Raw genomic sequence first — 12,884 nt, forward strand, 5'->3', positions numbered from 1 at the left:
TTCCGCTTATGGGTCTACGAGAATTAAGCTTTAAGTTTACAAGCGGCAGCTCCCGCAGCAACCACAACCTTTTTTTATGTACGATGTACATTTTCAATTTGAAACTATTTAGCGGTGAATTGTGTTGCGTTGGCCACCGTAGAATTCTGGTATTCTAAGCCGTTACTATTTCACTGACCCCTTCGCTGACATCTACTTCTCCTAGTAAAGAGGCTTTCTCTGAGCTATTCTTGGATCCTGATTGTGATAATGTAGAGACAGTGCTGGCCACTTTTGTGAGTGTGTTTTTAAAGGAATTCATGCTGTGGTCGATGCCTGAAATTGCTCTCGCTACTTCAACAATGGGCCATGGAAATGCGCGGAACATCGGCAAGAAGTTTCCGTAGAGAGGAAGCTTGATTTCGCCTCTGCGACCAAGCTCTAGAGCTGAAAGAACACTAGAGGCGACATACTTGGGATCTAGCTCAGGGGCCAATAACGAGGACGGAGTATTTACACCCGAAAACATGGCGGTTTTTAACTGACCGGGACAGATTAGTAAAGTTTTCACCCCCGTAGGGTTCATCGATGGGGGTCCCAATTCGTAAGTAAGAGACTCGTGAAGAGCAATGAGCCCCGATTTTGATGCTCCGTATGCACTCAATCTAGCCGGGGACATGTATCCTAACACAGAGGCTATAGTAACAATGTACCCCCTGTGCAATCTGAGCATGGAAGGAAGAAATACCTTGATGGTGTAGAAACTGGACATTAAATTTATCTGTATAGTTTTCTCTATTTCATGGTAGCTGAGATCGACTAGGGGCTTGCCAGTAGTGATTCCAGCGTTGTTAATGAGCACTGTAATATTGCCGATCTCCTTTTTGATGGTTTTGTGGACTTGGAGAACTTGCTTTCTGTCGCTAACATCACACTTGTAGTAGTAAACATTTTCAGGCTGTTCTTCGTCAGTTGGTACGACAATATCTAGTACAACTACTTTGGCTCTAGTAGCGGCAAACGTGTTGACGAGCTCTTTCCCTAAACCGGAGCATCCCCCTGTAATGAGTACGGTGTCTTTTTCTGGCTCGAAGTAGTTACCGACTAGTCGGTTGGAGATATCACGAATCTTTTTGCTCAAGTGATAGAACAACAACAGAACAAATAAGGGACCCATACTGGCTTGAGTCGAGTTGCTTGTTCTAATGGGTGCAAAATAAACTGCAGTTGGGTGTACTTGTTAAGCGCTATTCGCAGCCAAATTGAACGTGGAAAAAATAAGATGAAGAGGAAATCTAAATCTTAGACTCAACGCTAATCTTGAAATTCTCGTAAAAGCATATTTAAAGCTCGATTTTTCAAAGCAAATTAGTAATTACAAACCACCTGAAAACCAGCAAGAAGTTATAGAAATGGAGTCAGATACGGCCTATACGAGAAGATATAACTTAACTTTATCCAACTGTGTGATACAATTCTACTTCACGTGACTATAGTCACCCGTTGAAAAATCGTGTCTGGACCAATATAACTATTCAAGAATTTTTCAACCAAACCATTTTAAAGGTGTATTGAAACACTGTCCTTTCAAAATCACCAATAATGGCTAAACTGGGTTCGTGTGCCATGTTCAAGGGGTTGCCTTCCTCTAGAATATTGAAGCAAATAACTAGATTGAACGCTATTGCAGGAACTTCTGAGTCAGCATACAAATTTGATGCTTCGAAATATACCAAGATTGAACTTTTCTTGCAACAGAAGAACATCCACGGTCCAGCCGTAGGCTTGAAAAAGTTCTGGAGACAAAACTTACCAACTTTGAAGTTCCACAACGATGATATTCAATTCTCATTGACGAGAATCCAAGCTGAAACAGCTGCTGAAGTAGCAGCATGTCCTTCTAAGATCGTTGTTCATTCTGTAGATCCAGCCTCTAAGATTGAAATTGATTGTAAGGGCAAACATTCGCTGGTTATTCTTAATGAACTTGTAGAAGCTACTAAAGCTACCAATGTTCCCATAGAAGAAATTCCAGTGCTCAGACCTCCACAGCAAAAGGAATCATGGGCTACCTAGACTTGTCATAATGATCTTCAATTCCTCATTTATACTTGTACATATATATTAACTATGGAGTGGTCTCCATAAAATGCATAATCGATACATCGATATCAACTAATGATTGTAAGCCTCGAGATGGGCTACTGCAGTAGTAGCTCAAACTAGTATTGACTATTGACATACAGTATCTACCGAACGGTGTTACTCGTGAATATATTACGATAGGTAACTAATGAGTTTATGACTGAAGAAACTTCATGAGAGCATCTTGACCCTTGAGCTCCATCAACTTTTTTATCTTTAAGAGTTCTTCCAAGGTGCTGTTATCTAAACCAACATCACCGTCAATATCGCTGTCAGAATTGGCGGTACTAGGTGTTTCTAGTTTGATGCTTTCTATGCTGCTCTCGTCAGCCAACGCCGCTTGCACCAACTCGTCGAAATTTAACTTTGGTTGCGATCTTGTGTTAGTATGAATCTTGATATCGTTCAAGCTCTCTACCACTATTCTGTCTTCAATATTTGTCTCTACTCTCTTTAGGTTATCGTAATCTGTTATGTTGTCGAGTATTTTCTTTTTGGATATCTTTGGCTGTGTCTGGTCGCCTTTAACTTTGGTGCAAAAGTCGAGAAGTATCAGTTTCTCTGGAACTCGGTATACAAATGAGCTCACTTGACTGTCATCATCTTCAGATGTGATGCTAATTACTCGCTTCAAGCCTGTGGAAGCTTTTGCTGAAACTCCGAAAGACGTCGATGTCGACTCGAAATAGTCTGGCAACTTGTAGTTGCTGTGGACCTCGTCAAAGTCGTCGATATCCATCGCACCGTTTCTGTCGTCAATATACTTCCTGTCCTTTTTCGAGAAATTCTCTAGTTGATACTGTAAGTACTCTTGTAAGGAAGGCGTCCTTTCTTGTTTAATATAGGGCTGATCATCGAACTTGATGACGATATCGCTCAACGAAGCCAACCGTAAAAAGTGGTTCCGAATTGAAGGTTCTATTACAACAGTGTCCTTCAGCCTTCTGGTCCTGATTAAGTCCCTGGGGATGAGTTCTTCTACGTGGTTGGGACATCTCCACTTCGTCCCAATCGTTTTGGGTCCAAACATCGGTTCATCCAAGCAATCAATATGCCACACTAATGGGCAGTAATCGCAGTGAGAGATGATGCGGTTCCTTAAGCCAGATTGTCCACACTTGTGACATAAGTAGGGATTTCCGTCTTTGTCGAAGAGACTGTCAATTTCTAAATCGATATTCTTGTTGTAGCCTGGAATCTGGGCTCCGTTGGCTCTGGTATAGGACAACTCCGGCTTCATCGTATCGTCAGCATAGTCTCCGTTTGGTGCTGTATAAACTCCTATATACGTACCGTCACGTAGATTCTTAGGAAGTTGGAATACCTTGGGGTTTCTTGACTCCAGCTGGTTCATCAACTGGGCGAAAATGCCGATATCGGTCCATTTCTGAAGCAAGGATGGATTCTTCTTGGCTATACACTCTCTACAGAACCAGTCATCTTCTGGAGCCTCTTCTAATGGAGGATCGCAGCACGTAAAGTGGAACGACTTGGGACACGTCTCACAACAAATGAACACACCTGGACCTCCACAGGCACTACAGAAGTCGTCATTGTCCTTCGTAGGGTCGTCGTCAACATTGCCCTCACCATGAGAATGTATTATGGGTGTAGGTGCTAAATTTGTCGATGCTGGTTTTTTCGGCGATATGACCTTTATCCGTTTTGAAGAACGAAGCGGAGAAGCCAAATCTGACCCTGTTCGTTTGAGTTGTTTGGGTGTCGTAGTTCTACTGGAGGGTTTCCGCAACGATCGTATCTTCAACGTCAAGGGTTTTCTTACTTCGCTCGCAGTTGTGATGGCTTCAGAAAGCTTGGTTTGGAGACTGGAGTTGTACGACTTTTCTACATCTGTGTCTACATCTGGTTCTTCTGGGGGGACAGCGGATCCTTCTCTGGAAGTACTGGACGAGCTTTTTCCGCTTCTTCTACTTCGAGATGACCATAGTGAATCTTTCTTTATTTTGGCTGTAGGACCAGCTTCCAACGGTAAGCCCGTATAAACAGGCACAGGTTCAGCCAATTGTGGTTCTACGAACAGCTGCCGTTTTTTACCCAATTGCAAGATGCCTCCATCTGTATCCTGTAGCAGCATTATACCCAGTTTCGTGGTCATAGATTCTCGTATTATGGGACTGGCTGAAAGTTGTGGAATGTCTGTGGAAGTCAAAAGAGGTGTGTTTGCTGCGCTTCTCGTCGCAAACCTCATCTGAAGTTTACCCTTTTCCTTCGAATTCGGCAGAGCTCTGTTCTTCTTCTTTGGCTCTGTTCCATTCGCCGTGATACTGGTGGAATTGCCTCGTATGCGTTGTATATTTTTTGCCCGACGACTGCGTGGAATTTGTGAGTCAGATGCTGAAACTGAGGTTGTTGAATCCGACTGGGACGAATTAGGCTTCATTTCAGATTCCTCTTCTTCACCCAGCATCAACAGCATCACCACTTCCGGATCGGTAGGAGCTGGGTTCGACAGTCGTCTGCGGCTTCGCCCTGTCTCTCCGTTGGTCCGCGTCATTATCGTGTTGGTCAGGCAATTGTCGTGGTTTTATGGAAGAAAGGTTATGAAAAATTTGGTTTTGATATTGCGCGCACTTTCTCTTGCTGAGTAGAGAATTGATGGAGACAGATGGTAGAGGCAGATGGCTGAGATATGCAATTGCTCCTCTTTAGAGATTACAATATAGCACAGTCTTCACAAATGATATAGCATAATAGTGCAGAGCAATTGTAGAGTAAATAGCATAAAAACAGATGTGTTCTACTGGTTCTACAATGATAACTAGACTATCTTGAATTGAGCATTCAAAGTAACAGACTAAGTCTGGCTAGATACGTATTTTGGATTCTGATATTTTGGATATATGAATGTTGGATACTGGAGATATCTTGGTATTCGATGTTTTGATACTATCATGTCATGTCAATTTTGGAAGGCTACAGAGCTACTTAGCTTCTTCCTTCTTAGACTGCTTCTTGATTCTCAAAGGCTCAGTCAACAATTGCACAATTTCCTCGTCCTCGACCTTCTTCTCGGTCTTGTAGAGCTCAGGGTCAAACTCTGGTTGGGTGTACTTGACAAGACCGTTCTTGGTGATAGCAACTGTCGTAAAGAACTGGGCAACATATTCGCCTTCCTTTTCGGTGACAATATCGTATGGCAAGATGACCTTGTGGTTTGAAGGTTCAGCCAAACCACCTCTAGACTTCTTAGGTTCGTCCAAGTTTCTGATGTTGAAAGGGAAAGGCTGGTTGTTGCACTTAGCTTTGAATTCGGCCAAAACCTTGTGCGACAACTTCATCTTGAGAGAGTAGTTGTTACCTGTCAACTTGTACAAGGAGGTTCTGTAGTCAGAAGGCTTGACTTTTCCATCCTTAGAAGTAGAGATTAAGATGTCCAAGCCATAGACTTCGTTTTCTTCAAACTTGAAGGTTTCCATCTGGCTCTTGTTCTGCTTGGTAGGGTTGATGATGATTTCTTTAGGACCGTACAACACGTTTCTTTCTTGGTTATGAGACAACATGCTTTCGACTGGGGTAGTGTCGAATTCCTTGGCGACCTTGGCTACAACGTTGGTGGTGTCCCAGTTCTTGTTCTTGGGTCTCAAAGTTCTGATAGCAGCCTCAGAAGCAGTCCAGGCAGCGTGGAGTAAGTCAGCCTTGTTACCTTCAGCAGGAGATTCCTTAGTAGCTCCAATGACAATAGTCTGAGCTACAATGGATGGAAACCCATCAAGCTGGACACCGAGCATCACGTTAACTACATCGCCGTTTTTCAAGGTAATGTTACCAGCATCATCTTCACTCACAGGAGCCAAGTGGGCTGGGATGTGGTTAGGATTCACACAGGTAGGGAATGCAATGCCCTTTGGAGTCTTGGAAGCCTTCTTGGAGTTGTAGATCTTAGACAATTCTTCGTTCAATAACTCATCACCCTTGGAAGAGACTTCGTAGGTGGTAGCGCCATCAACAAGCAAAGCAATGACTTGAGCCAACACACGGTTGGTGATTTCTCCGGCAGTCTTGTATTTGGATACAACGTCGGAGTTGGCAATGGTGTAGTCTGGGGTAGCAGCGGGAGCTGTGAATGTTAGTATCAATGAACAGTAATGAAAAGTTGGACATAATTTTCAGTATGTGAGGTATTGGACAAGTTTCACTATTTCTCTCCAATTTCACAACACTCTAAAATAGCCATTTCTCTCGGAATATTCCGTTCGCTACTTACCAGTCTTGGTGGACATGGTGAGGTCGAGTTTACGTTAAGTATTAACAGTCAATTGGAGAAAGAACCTGGACTAGTCTCCATATATAAGGGAAGTCTATTTGAAAAATTCTCATCTCATTTATATGCATTCTGCTTTCTACTCCTTCCCCAGCTTTGTGCGGGTTGTTGATTTGGTGAAAAATGGTGGTGATATTTAACGTCAGTCTGGCTAGACGGCTGACCTCGTCTACACAAGTTTCGAGGAGTAGCACATGAACATTACCAACTACATTTTCCTGTATTAGTTTCACCAGAATTGACTGAAACAGTCTTCAAAGTCTTTTAACTTATCTCTATAATAGACTTCTCCTATTATATTCCCAGCTTCTCCACCAAATGACTATATGACCAACTACATCGTCTGTTTAGCCCATTTCTGTGAACTCCACGGTCCTTCCACTATTGTGTGTACACAGGTGACCGATGTTGCCAATAAAAAGGACTTGATCCTACCGCAATCAGCCAAGTTCCAGACTTGCGCTTCATGTAACCTAATACTACCTGATGGATCTATCAACCTTGTTACTACAGATGAAGAGACTCCGGTATTGTCAAAATCCATTTCTACTACAAACTCATCAATATCACCTGTCTCGTCAGAGTCACGAACAAATGGACCTGGAAAGAATTCCGTCTACGTGTCTACGCATTATCCAACGTCGCAGAAGAGATTTGCTTCTCTCACCAAGTTGGTGATGAAGTCGTTATCGGTGGAAACAAACTCAGATGTACAAAAACCTATGTTCTATGGAGACGTCATCAACGGTTATTGTATCAACAAAGTGTTCAAGATCAAGGATATTAATGCCCGAGGCTCCGAACGTAAATACTCCCTCATGGTAGTTTCAGATTCAGAGTCGGACTTGTTGCTCAATTGGGATATCGTCAGTGTCTACTTCAATGAAATCATTGCCTTGATCCAGGAGGGAGTTGAGCGTACTTACGAGGAATCACTTATCAGAAAAGAAAATGACTCCAGGAACGGTGCTACTGGTACAATGCTAGATAACGAAAGATACCTTCGAAGATCTATGATCAAACCAAAATCTCTAGTAGAACTTACCAACGACGATCAGATATTCATCAAGTTCCATCTATGGGCTATGGAGCTACTTAAGGATATCTTAAAATAAGTATATGTCCTTGGCTTGTATAAAAGTTTTAGCATTAATTTAACGTCATCAATATCATTTCCACTCAATTTACATTTTTAATTATAGTCATTAGTCATTAGCTATACACAAGTAAATTAACTACAGAAGTTCGTACTTCATCTCCATCATTTTCTGTATATGTTGAGCCCGCCTAATTATCCATGGCTCAACTCTACATGGTTTTAATTCTTCTCCAACCTTATTAACCTTTTGATTTATCTGAAACATCTCCAGTCTATGGAAAGAAGTCATGGGCCTGGAATATTTAGCGTCTAGGCTTACGACTCTGTCAAAACATCGATTTCCAATCTCGTCTTTTTTACAGATATTCGAAGGCACCCACAAATCAAGAACCGGTCTGAACGTGTGGCCCTCGTATTGACGGTTGTATAGTCCTTTGGCGTATTCTCTTTTGAGGATCTTCTCGTAGTTTTTTGGGACGTTGGCAATGGCCCCTTCAAACAAAGTCCTTTTGAAAGGTATAAGATCATCAAGAGTGTAAAAGTGATTGTTCCGACAATTATAGATAGATTTCTTTTCAATTAGTGTCAGTCTTATCGACGATAGCTGTTCGATAAGATTATTCCGAACTATTGTTTCTGACTTTTCCTTTTCACAGAATTCAGGATCAAGAACTTGGTTGAATTCACGCGATTTCTTGCTGGACAAAGTAACCTCAGCAGCAGAATCAGTTAGCGCTAGAGCTGTAATGTCCACGTAAAATCCGCTGCTAGTATCAATAAACCTTGCGTCAATGGTGTTTTGTCCGTCACCTTTGTCTCGTGAGAAGAAATTAGGATTGATATCTACCAAGTATTTTCCGATTCCAAGACTGGGATCATTGTCAATATCACTAAGATCAACTACCAATGTGTTGTTGTAATTTCGGGCTAGTTTAATCATCGATTCCATCGTAATTTGTACATCTAGATCTTCGTCCCATGGCATATTGATGCCGTTCCAGTACCAGCCAAGTAGAGTCCCATGGGCTAGCCAAGTGGAAATGTTCAAAGAGTTGGCAAATCTCAACCATGCCCTTGAAAGTCTATGGAAGATTGCCTTCTTTTCGTAATCGGAGTAATCTAGTTTTTGGAAAAATCGCCAGTCATAATGGGCACCTTTCTTACTTCCTATGATACTGGCTTCATGAAAGTATTTAGTGAAATTAGGGTAGTTCAACATCTCATAGTTCATTGAAGACATTAAGGTTGTATCGAGGTCATTAATGCTGTTGCTCTGAGATGAGTTTACAATTCTTTGTTTTGTATCGTTATAGAATACATCAAAATCAAATATAAAATCATGTCTTTCTGGGTTATTCTGGTCTCGGAAATTGCTTACTCTTCGAAATATATCTGTATTGAGATCAGTGTCCCTGATAAAAGAAATCAGATTCGTATAGTTGTTTATTGTTTCATTCAATCGTATTAACTCGTTTTTGAGATTAATGGACCCAATGTGTTTTGTAGTGTTCTGATCGGATTGAAGCATGTAGTTGCGGACCAAGTCTGACCTATCCATTCTGCTCAACGCATGTGCATTGATCTCCTCTGTAGGAACAATAAGCGCCGAATGGTTTAATCCAAGAAATGCAATTCTTTTCGGTATAGGAGCATAGTGGAGTACGTATAGAGACCCAACTATCCTTCTGGCTTCTACAGGCATAGGAAAATCGATTGTAGAGTTGATCTTCATTTTGGGGTAGCTTGAAGGAGAATTGGCATAGTTGACACAGGACAGTGTAAAGTTGTCATACTCAAGTCTGAACAAATGGGCAAAATTATTGCAATTGAGTTCGTGAACGTCGAAGAGCAAACCTGGATTGACAAAGTTTTTCTTTAGATCAACCCAGCTAGCCCACAGAAATGGGATTGCTAGACTTGTGTCCCAAAAACCATTTTCCAAATGACTTCTTATACTACTTGTCCAAAGAGCAGGCATGAGCCTGGGATCAAATCCCTTGGCCAATTCGTTGGATATAGACGGTTTGCTCAGCGACACTGTGTCGTTCAAATCCAACACTTCAGCTTCACACTTTTCTAGTCGAAAATACGAATTGTCAAGACTCTCACCTAACATTGGCAGAGTAGTTTCAAACTCGGCCATATGTTCTACTGTTAACGACAGGTCCCTTTTTGCTAACCATGTGACATCAAACCTCAGCAAAACCATGAAAAGCACATTGCTCATGAGCACTATGATAATGGCTCGAGAAACATATGGAGAACAGGAAAGCTTGCTGACACCAGCAACCACGCCATTTTTTACCACCAGAACCAACCTGATTTTACTTCCTACTCGCGAAGCTGCTTTCCCCAGCAGCATGGAAGAATGAACTAAAAATGAAAAAAGAAGAGAAGGAAGAATAAGAAGAATTGAAAAAAAAGTTGTAGCGCTCGATCTGAAAATGTCAGAATTTCGCAGTCGTTCTAATCTCTGGCCTATACTGGCTTATCTATATCGGGTTATTCTTTAAATCTTTTCCTTCTTTTATCTACTTTTTCTTTGTTCATATATTTTTACTTGATCTTGTTGAATGGTCAACAATCGGCACTCTCGTTTTCTTTGTTTAAATTTATATTTCGAAAGACGATTCTTCTGATCCTTTTAGGGTATTGGATAATTTTGATATCCATCTGATTTTGATATTCATCGCTCTTGTTCTTTACAGTCTGTCTACTAAATGATCTTTCATAAAAACTATTCATATAATCTAATCTTCAATGGATGCCTAAATCTAATCTTTCAAGGGATTTGTCCCATCTATCGTATATACATTTCTAAGCAAGCAATCCCTTCAACTTGCCAGAACTGTTCAACGCTTGCAAGTCTGAGTTTCCGCCAATGTGCTTACCATTAATGAAAACATTAGGGACTGTTCTCTGGCCTGTTAACTCCTGCAAACCTCTCTGAATCTCTGACCCATTGCTGTTGATATCTAACTCCACAAGCTTGAACTCCTGGCCCAACCCTTGAAAAAGGTTCTTGGTGGATGTACAGTAGGGGCAGTAGGTCTTAGAATAAACCACAACTTTATCAGTGACAGTGTCCTTCTTCAAGTTCTCAAGGAACTCGGGACTGAGTGGAGGAGGTCCAGCAAACCACGACTTTATGTACGAAAACATGTTGGCAAATATTTATGTAAAATGTCCTACTAAGCAAAAAGATAACGTCAAATTATCACTTGGAAAATGATCCTTTTGTGTGCCTACCAGATTTTGTGTACTGGTTGGTCAGAGGTGTGGAGCTGCTACAGTATATAAAAAAATTTGAATACTCTTTCAACACGGAAATTGTACTAACATACTACAATTATAGTAGAATTTCCTAGTAGAGAGAAAGGCTCAATTCAGTCTGCTATTATTTATTTGGTTATTCTCTAATAGTATATATAAATAATTCAAAGTTGCGAAAAGTGTTCAAGTTTTATCTAAAATTGACAATTGAATTGCAAAATGATTAATGAACAAATCGGAAATCCAATCTTCTGTTACCTTCCTGGGTGCTGTTTTTCATGTAATCTTCTTTCTCTTCCACAGTCATTGCATTCCAGATTTTGTCTTTCTGTTTATTTCTGTAAGTGTAATATCCCTTCACCAAAAGTAGAAGTGGGAGCATCGCAATAGCCAAAGCGAACAATTGCTTATTACCTCTTCTGTACAAAGGCTTGTCGTCTTGTCTGTAGATATTGCTGGCATAGATCTGACCAATTTGAACACACATGTTGTAGACAGCACTGGCAACTGATCTGGTTCTAATGGAATAAGAGTTTCTAGAAACCCAAGCAACGACAATAGCATGAATGTATGGAGCCCCAAGGAAAAGCGTAGTAACAACCCAAGTACCCCAAACATTAGACATGGATCCCTTCCAAAAGGCAAGAATCCCAAGCAAAGGTATTTCATATAGTGGAACAATAAGACTAACGTAGGAACGATCATCCACCAATTCAGTGACCCAAGTGATTATCAACAAAAAGATGATGTGCAAAACACTAGAAGGAATGGTCAACAAGTTTGTATCGAAAGTAGAAAATCCCAATTGTCTCAAATTTAGTGTCAAATAAGCCTTGACTGTTGCAATTGGGGCATAGGCAAGGAGACCAATGGCATAAAGTGGATACAAATCATAGTCTCCCAAAGCCTTCAAAATTTGCTTCAAACTCAATGGCTGTCTGTTATGCATATCCCCTTTACTTGGATCATCTCTTAGAATTCTGTTGACAACAATCTTTGCTTCCCGATCGGTAAACCAACCCTTGGGATGCATCCAGTTTTTGGTTTGCACAGCTGAAGGAACCATGGCATAAAACGACCACAACCCAATAGACAATGTGAACGCTCCTTCAAGAAGGAACAACCATCTCCACCCTTCTTTTCCATGGAGCCCACGAAGTCTCAATATACCAAATGCAGCCAAGGACGTTCCTATTTCACAGAGAGACAATGTAGTCCAGAACCATGACAATCGAATTGGCAACTCGCTACCCTTATAGAAGTAACTTAACCATAGAACCAAGTCAGCAATAAATCCACCTTCTAACATACCAATCAAAGACCTCGTAACAAAGAAAGAAGCCTTGCCGGACAAGAAAAATTGACTCATTGCAACAATGCTCCAAGAGCAAATCTGAATGGGAATGAAAATGTCAGGACCCAAAGCTTTTGAGATAAGCTGGGAAGGAATTTCTGCTAAAAGGAAAGACACCAAGAAGATGGTGTTACCAGTATTAAAGTCATTTGTTGTCAAACCCAAGTCGTTCAACAAGTTATCCGAAACAGCTTGTGAAAGATTCCCTCTGTCAACTTGTAAACTTACGAACATAAGGCAAGCAGTGAGGGCTGCTCTGTAGTCGAGTTTTCTTATTACCTTTTTCTCTTCCTGAGGTTCCCATTCGAACTCGGGGTCAAAGGCAGCTCTACATTCGTACTGAGACTTCTCATATAATTCTCGATAGTGAGCAGCTACTAGCGGGTCAACGAATGGGTTCTTATCATTTGAGGAGCTGGCAATAGAGGTCTCTTCAATGATGAGATCTTTTTCTTCTTTGTCAAAGGAAACATTTAGCTCCGGTGTTCTTTTCGAAGACATATTTTGTGATATATGCTTGCTAATACTAGACTTCACAACCACTTTATCCTTAGGAGGTACCATCTTTAAATAAGAAAGCATGCACAATGGATGCAAAAAGCCTGCAACCTTGCCAAGGTCAATTTTGCAATCGTTCATCACGTGAATTTTGAAACAACTTGTAACTGTGGTGTCTGGATGAGCACATCGCTGCAAAAAGTTCTTGTCTACCCTGAAGATAAAGACTGTGGCAGTCAAGCTTTTTGCCAATT

At 41.1% G+C, this 12,884-nt stretch overlaps 8 protein-coding genes across 8 annotated transcripts; 2 read left to right on the forward strand and 6 right to left on the reverse strand. All coding sequences in view use genetic code 12, as the record gives it.

Annotated features, from left to right (window-relative positions):
- Nucleotides 1-154: 154 nt before the first annotated feature.
- Nucleotides 155-1,156, reverse strand: PICST_32420 (predicted protein; the record flags this gene model as incomplete). Its single annotated transcript, XM_001385248.1, has 1 exon — nucleotides 155-1,156. The coding sequence occupies one exon, from the start codon at nucleotides 1,154-1,156 to the stop codon at nucleotides 155-157; it is 1,002 nt and encodes a 333-aa protein (XP_001385285.2).
- Nucleotides 1,157-1,581: 425 nt separating this feature from the next.
- PICST_32421 (predicted protein) lies at nucleotides 1,582-2,055 on the forward strand (the record flags this gene model as incomplete). The annotated part of the gene is made up of 1 exon (XM_001384936.1): nucleotides 1,582-2,055. The coding sequence occupies one exon, from the start codon at nucleotides 1,582-1,584 to the stop codon at nucleotides 2,053-2,055; it is 474 nt and encodes a 157-aa protein (XP_001384973.2).
- A 223-nt stretch (nucleotides 2,056-2,278) lies between these two features.
- Nucleotides 2,279-4,333, reverse strand: PICST_59773 (conserved hypothetical protein; the record flags this gene model as incomplete). Its single annotated transcript, XM_001385249.1, has 4 exons — nucleotides 2,279-2,411; nucleotides 2,460-2,626; nucleotides 2,654-4,200; nucleotides 4,225-4,333. The coding sequence occupies 4 exons, from the start codon at nucleotides 4,331-4,333 to the stop codon at nucleotides 2,279-2,281; spliced, it is 1,956 nt and encodes a 651-aa protein (XP_001385286.2).
- Nucleotides 4,334-4,945: 612 nt separating this feature from the next.
- CDB4 (Curved DNA-binding protein (42 kDa protein)) lies at nucleotides 4,946-6,365 on the reverse strand (the record flags this gene model as incomplete). The annotated part of the gene is made up of 2 exons (XM_001385250.1): nucleotides 4,946-6,202; nucleotides 6,350-6,365. The coding sequence occupies 2 exons, from the start codon at nucleotides 6,363-6,365 to the stop codon at nucleotides 5,067-5,069; spliced, it is 1,152 nt and encodes a 383-aa protein (XP_001385287.1).
- Nucleotides 6,366-6,732: 367 nt separating this feature from the next.
- LST7 (protein required for amino acid permease transport from the Golgi to the cell surface) lies at nucleotides 6,733-7,521 on the forward strand (the record flags this gene model as incomplete). The annotated part of the gene is made up of 2 exons (XM_001384937.1): nucleotides 6,733-6,909; nucleotides 6,991-7,521. The coding sequence occupies 2 exons, from the start codon at nucleotides 6,733-6,735 to the stop codon at nucleotides 7,519-7,521; spliced, it is 708 nt and encodes a 235-aa protein (XP_001384974.1).
- Nucleotides 7,522-7,641: 120 nt separating this feature from the next.
- Nucleotides 7,642-9,510, reverse strand: MNN4.1 (regulator of cell wall mannosyl phosphorylation; the record flags this gene model as incomplete). Its single annotated transcript, XM_001385251.1, has 1 exon — nucleotides 7,642-9,510. A coding segment is annotated over one exon (1,869 nt), but the record flags the coding sequence as incomplete, so codon positions are not given.
- An 812-nt stretch (nucleotides 9,511-10,322) lies between these two features.
- Nucleotides 10,323-10,583, reverse strand: TTR1 (Glutaredoxin; the record flags this gene model as incomplete). Its single annotated transcript, XM_001385252.1, has 1 exon — nucleotides 10,323-10,583. A coding segment is annotated over one exon (261 nt), but the record flags the coding sequence as incomplete, so codon positions are not given.
- A 418-nt stretch (nucleotides 10,584-11,001) lies between these two features.
- ALT2 (putative allantoate permease) lies at nucleotides 11,002-12,633 on the reverse strand (the record flags this gene model as incomplete). Its single annotated transcript, XM_001385253.1, has 1 exon — nucleotides 11,002-12,633. One exon carries the CDS (start codon nucleotides 12,631-12,633, stop codon nucleotides 11,002-11,004), a length of 1,632 nt encoding a protein of 543 aa, XP_001385290.1.
- Between the last annotated feature and the right edge of the window lie 251 nt (nucleotides 12,634-12,884).

This window comes from Scheffersomyces stipitis, chromosome 5 (genome assembly GCF_000209165.1).
Source record: "Scheffersomyces stipitis CBS 6054 chromosome 5, complete sequence".
Lineage (NCBI taxonomy): Eukaryota > Fungi > Ascomycota > Pichiomycetes > Serinales > Debaryomycetaceae > Scheffersomyces > Scheffersomyces stipitis.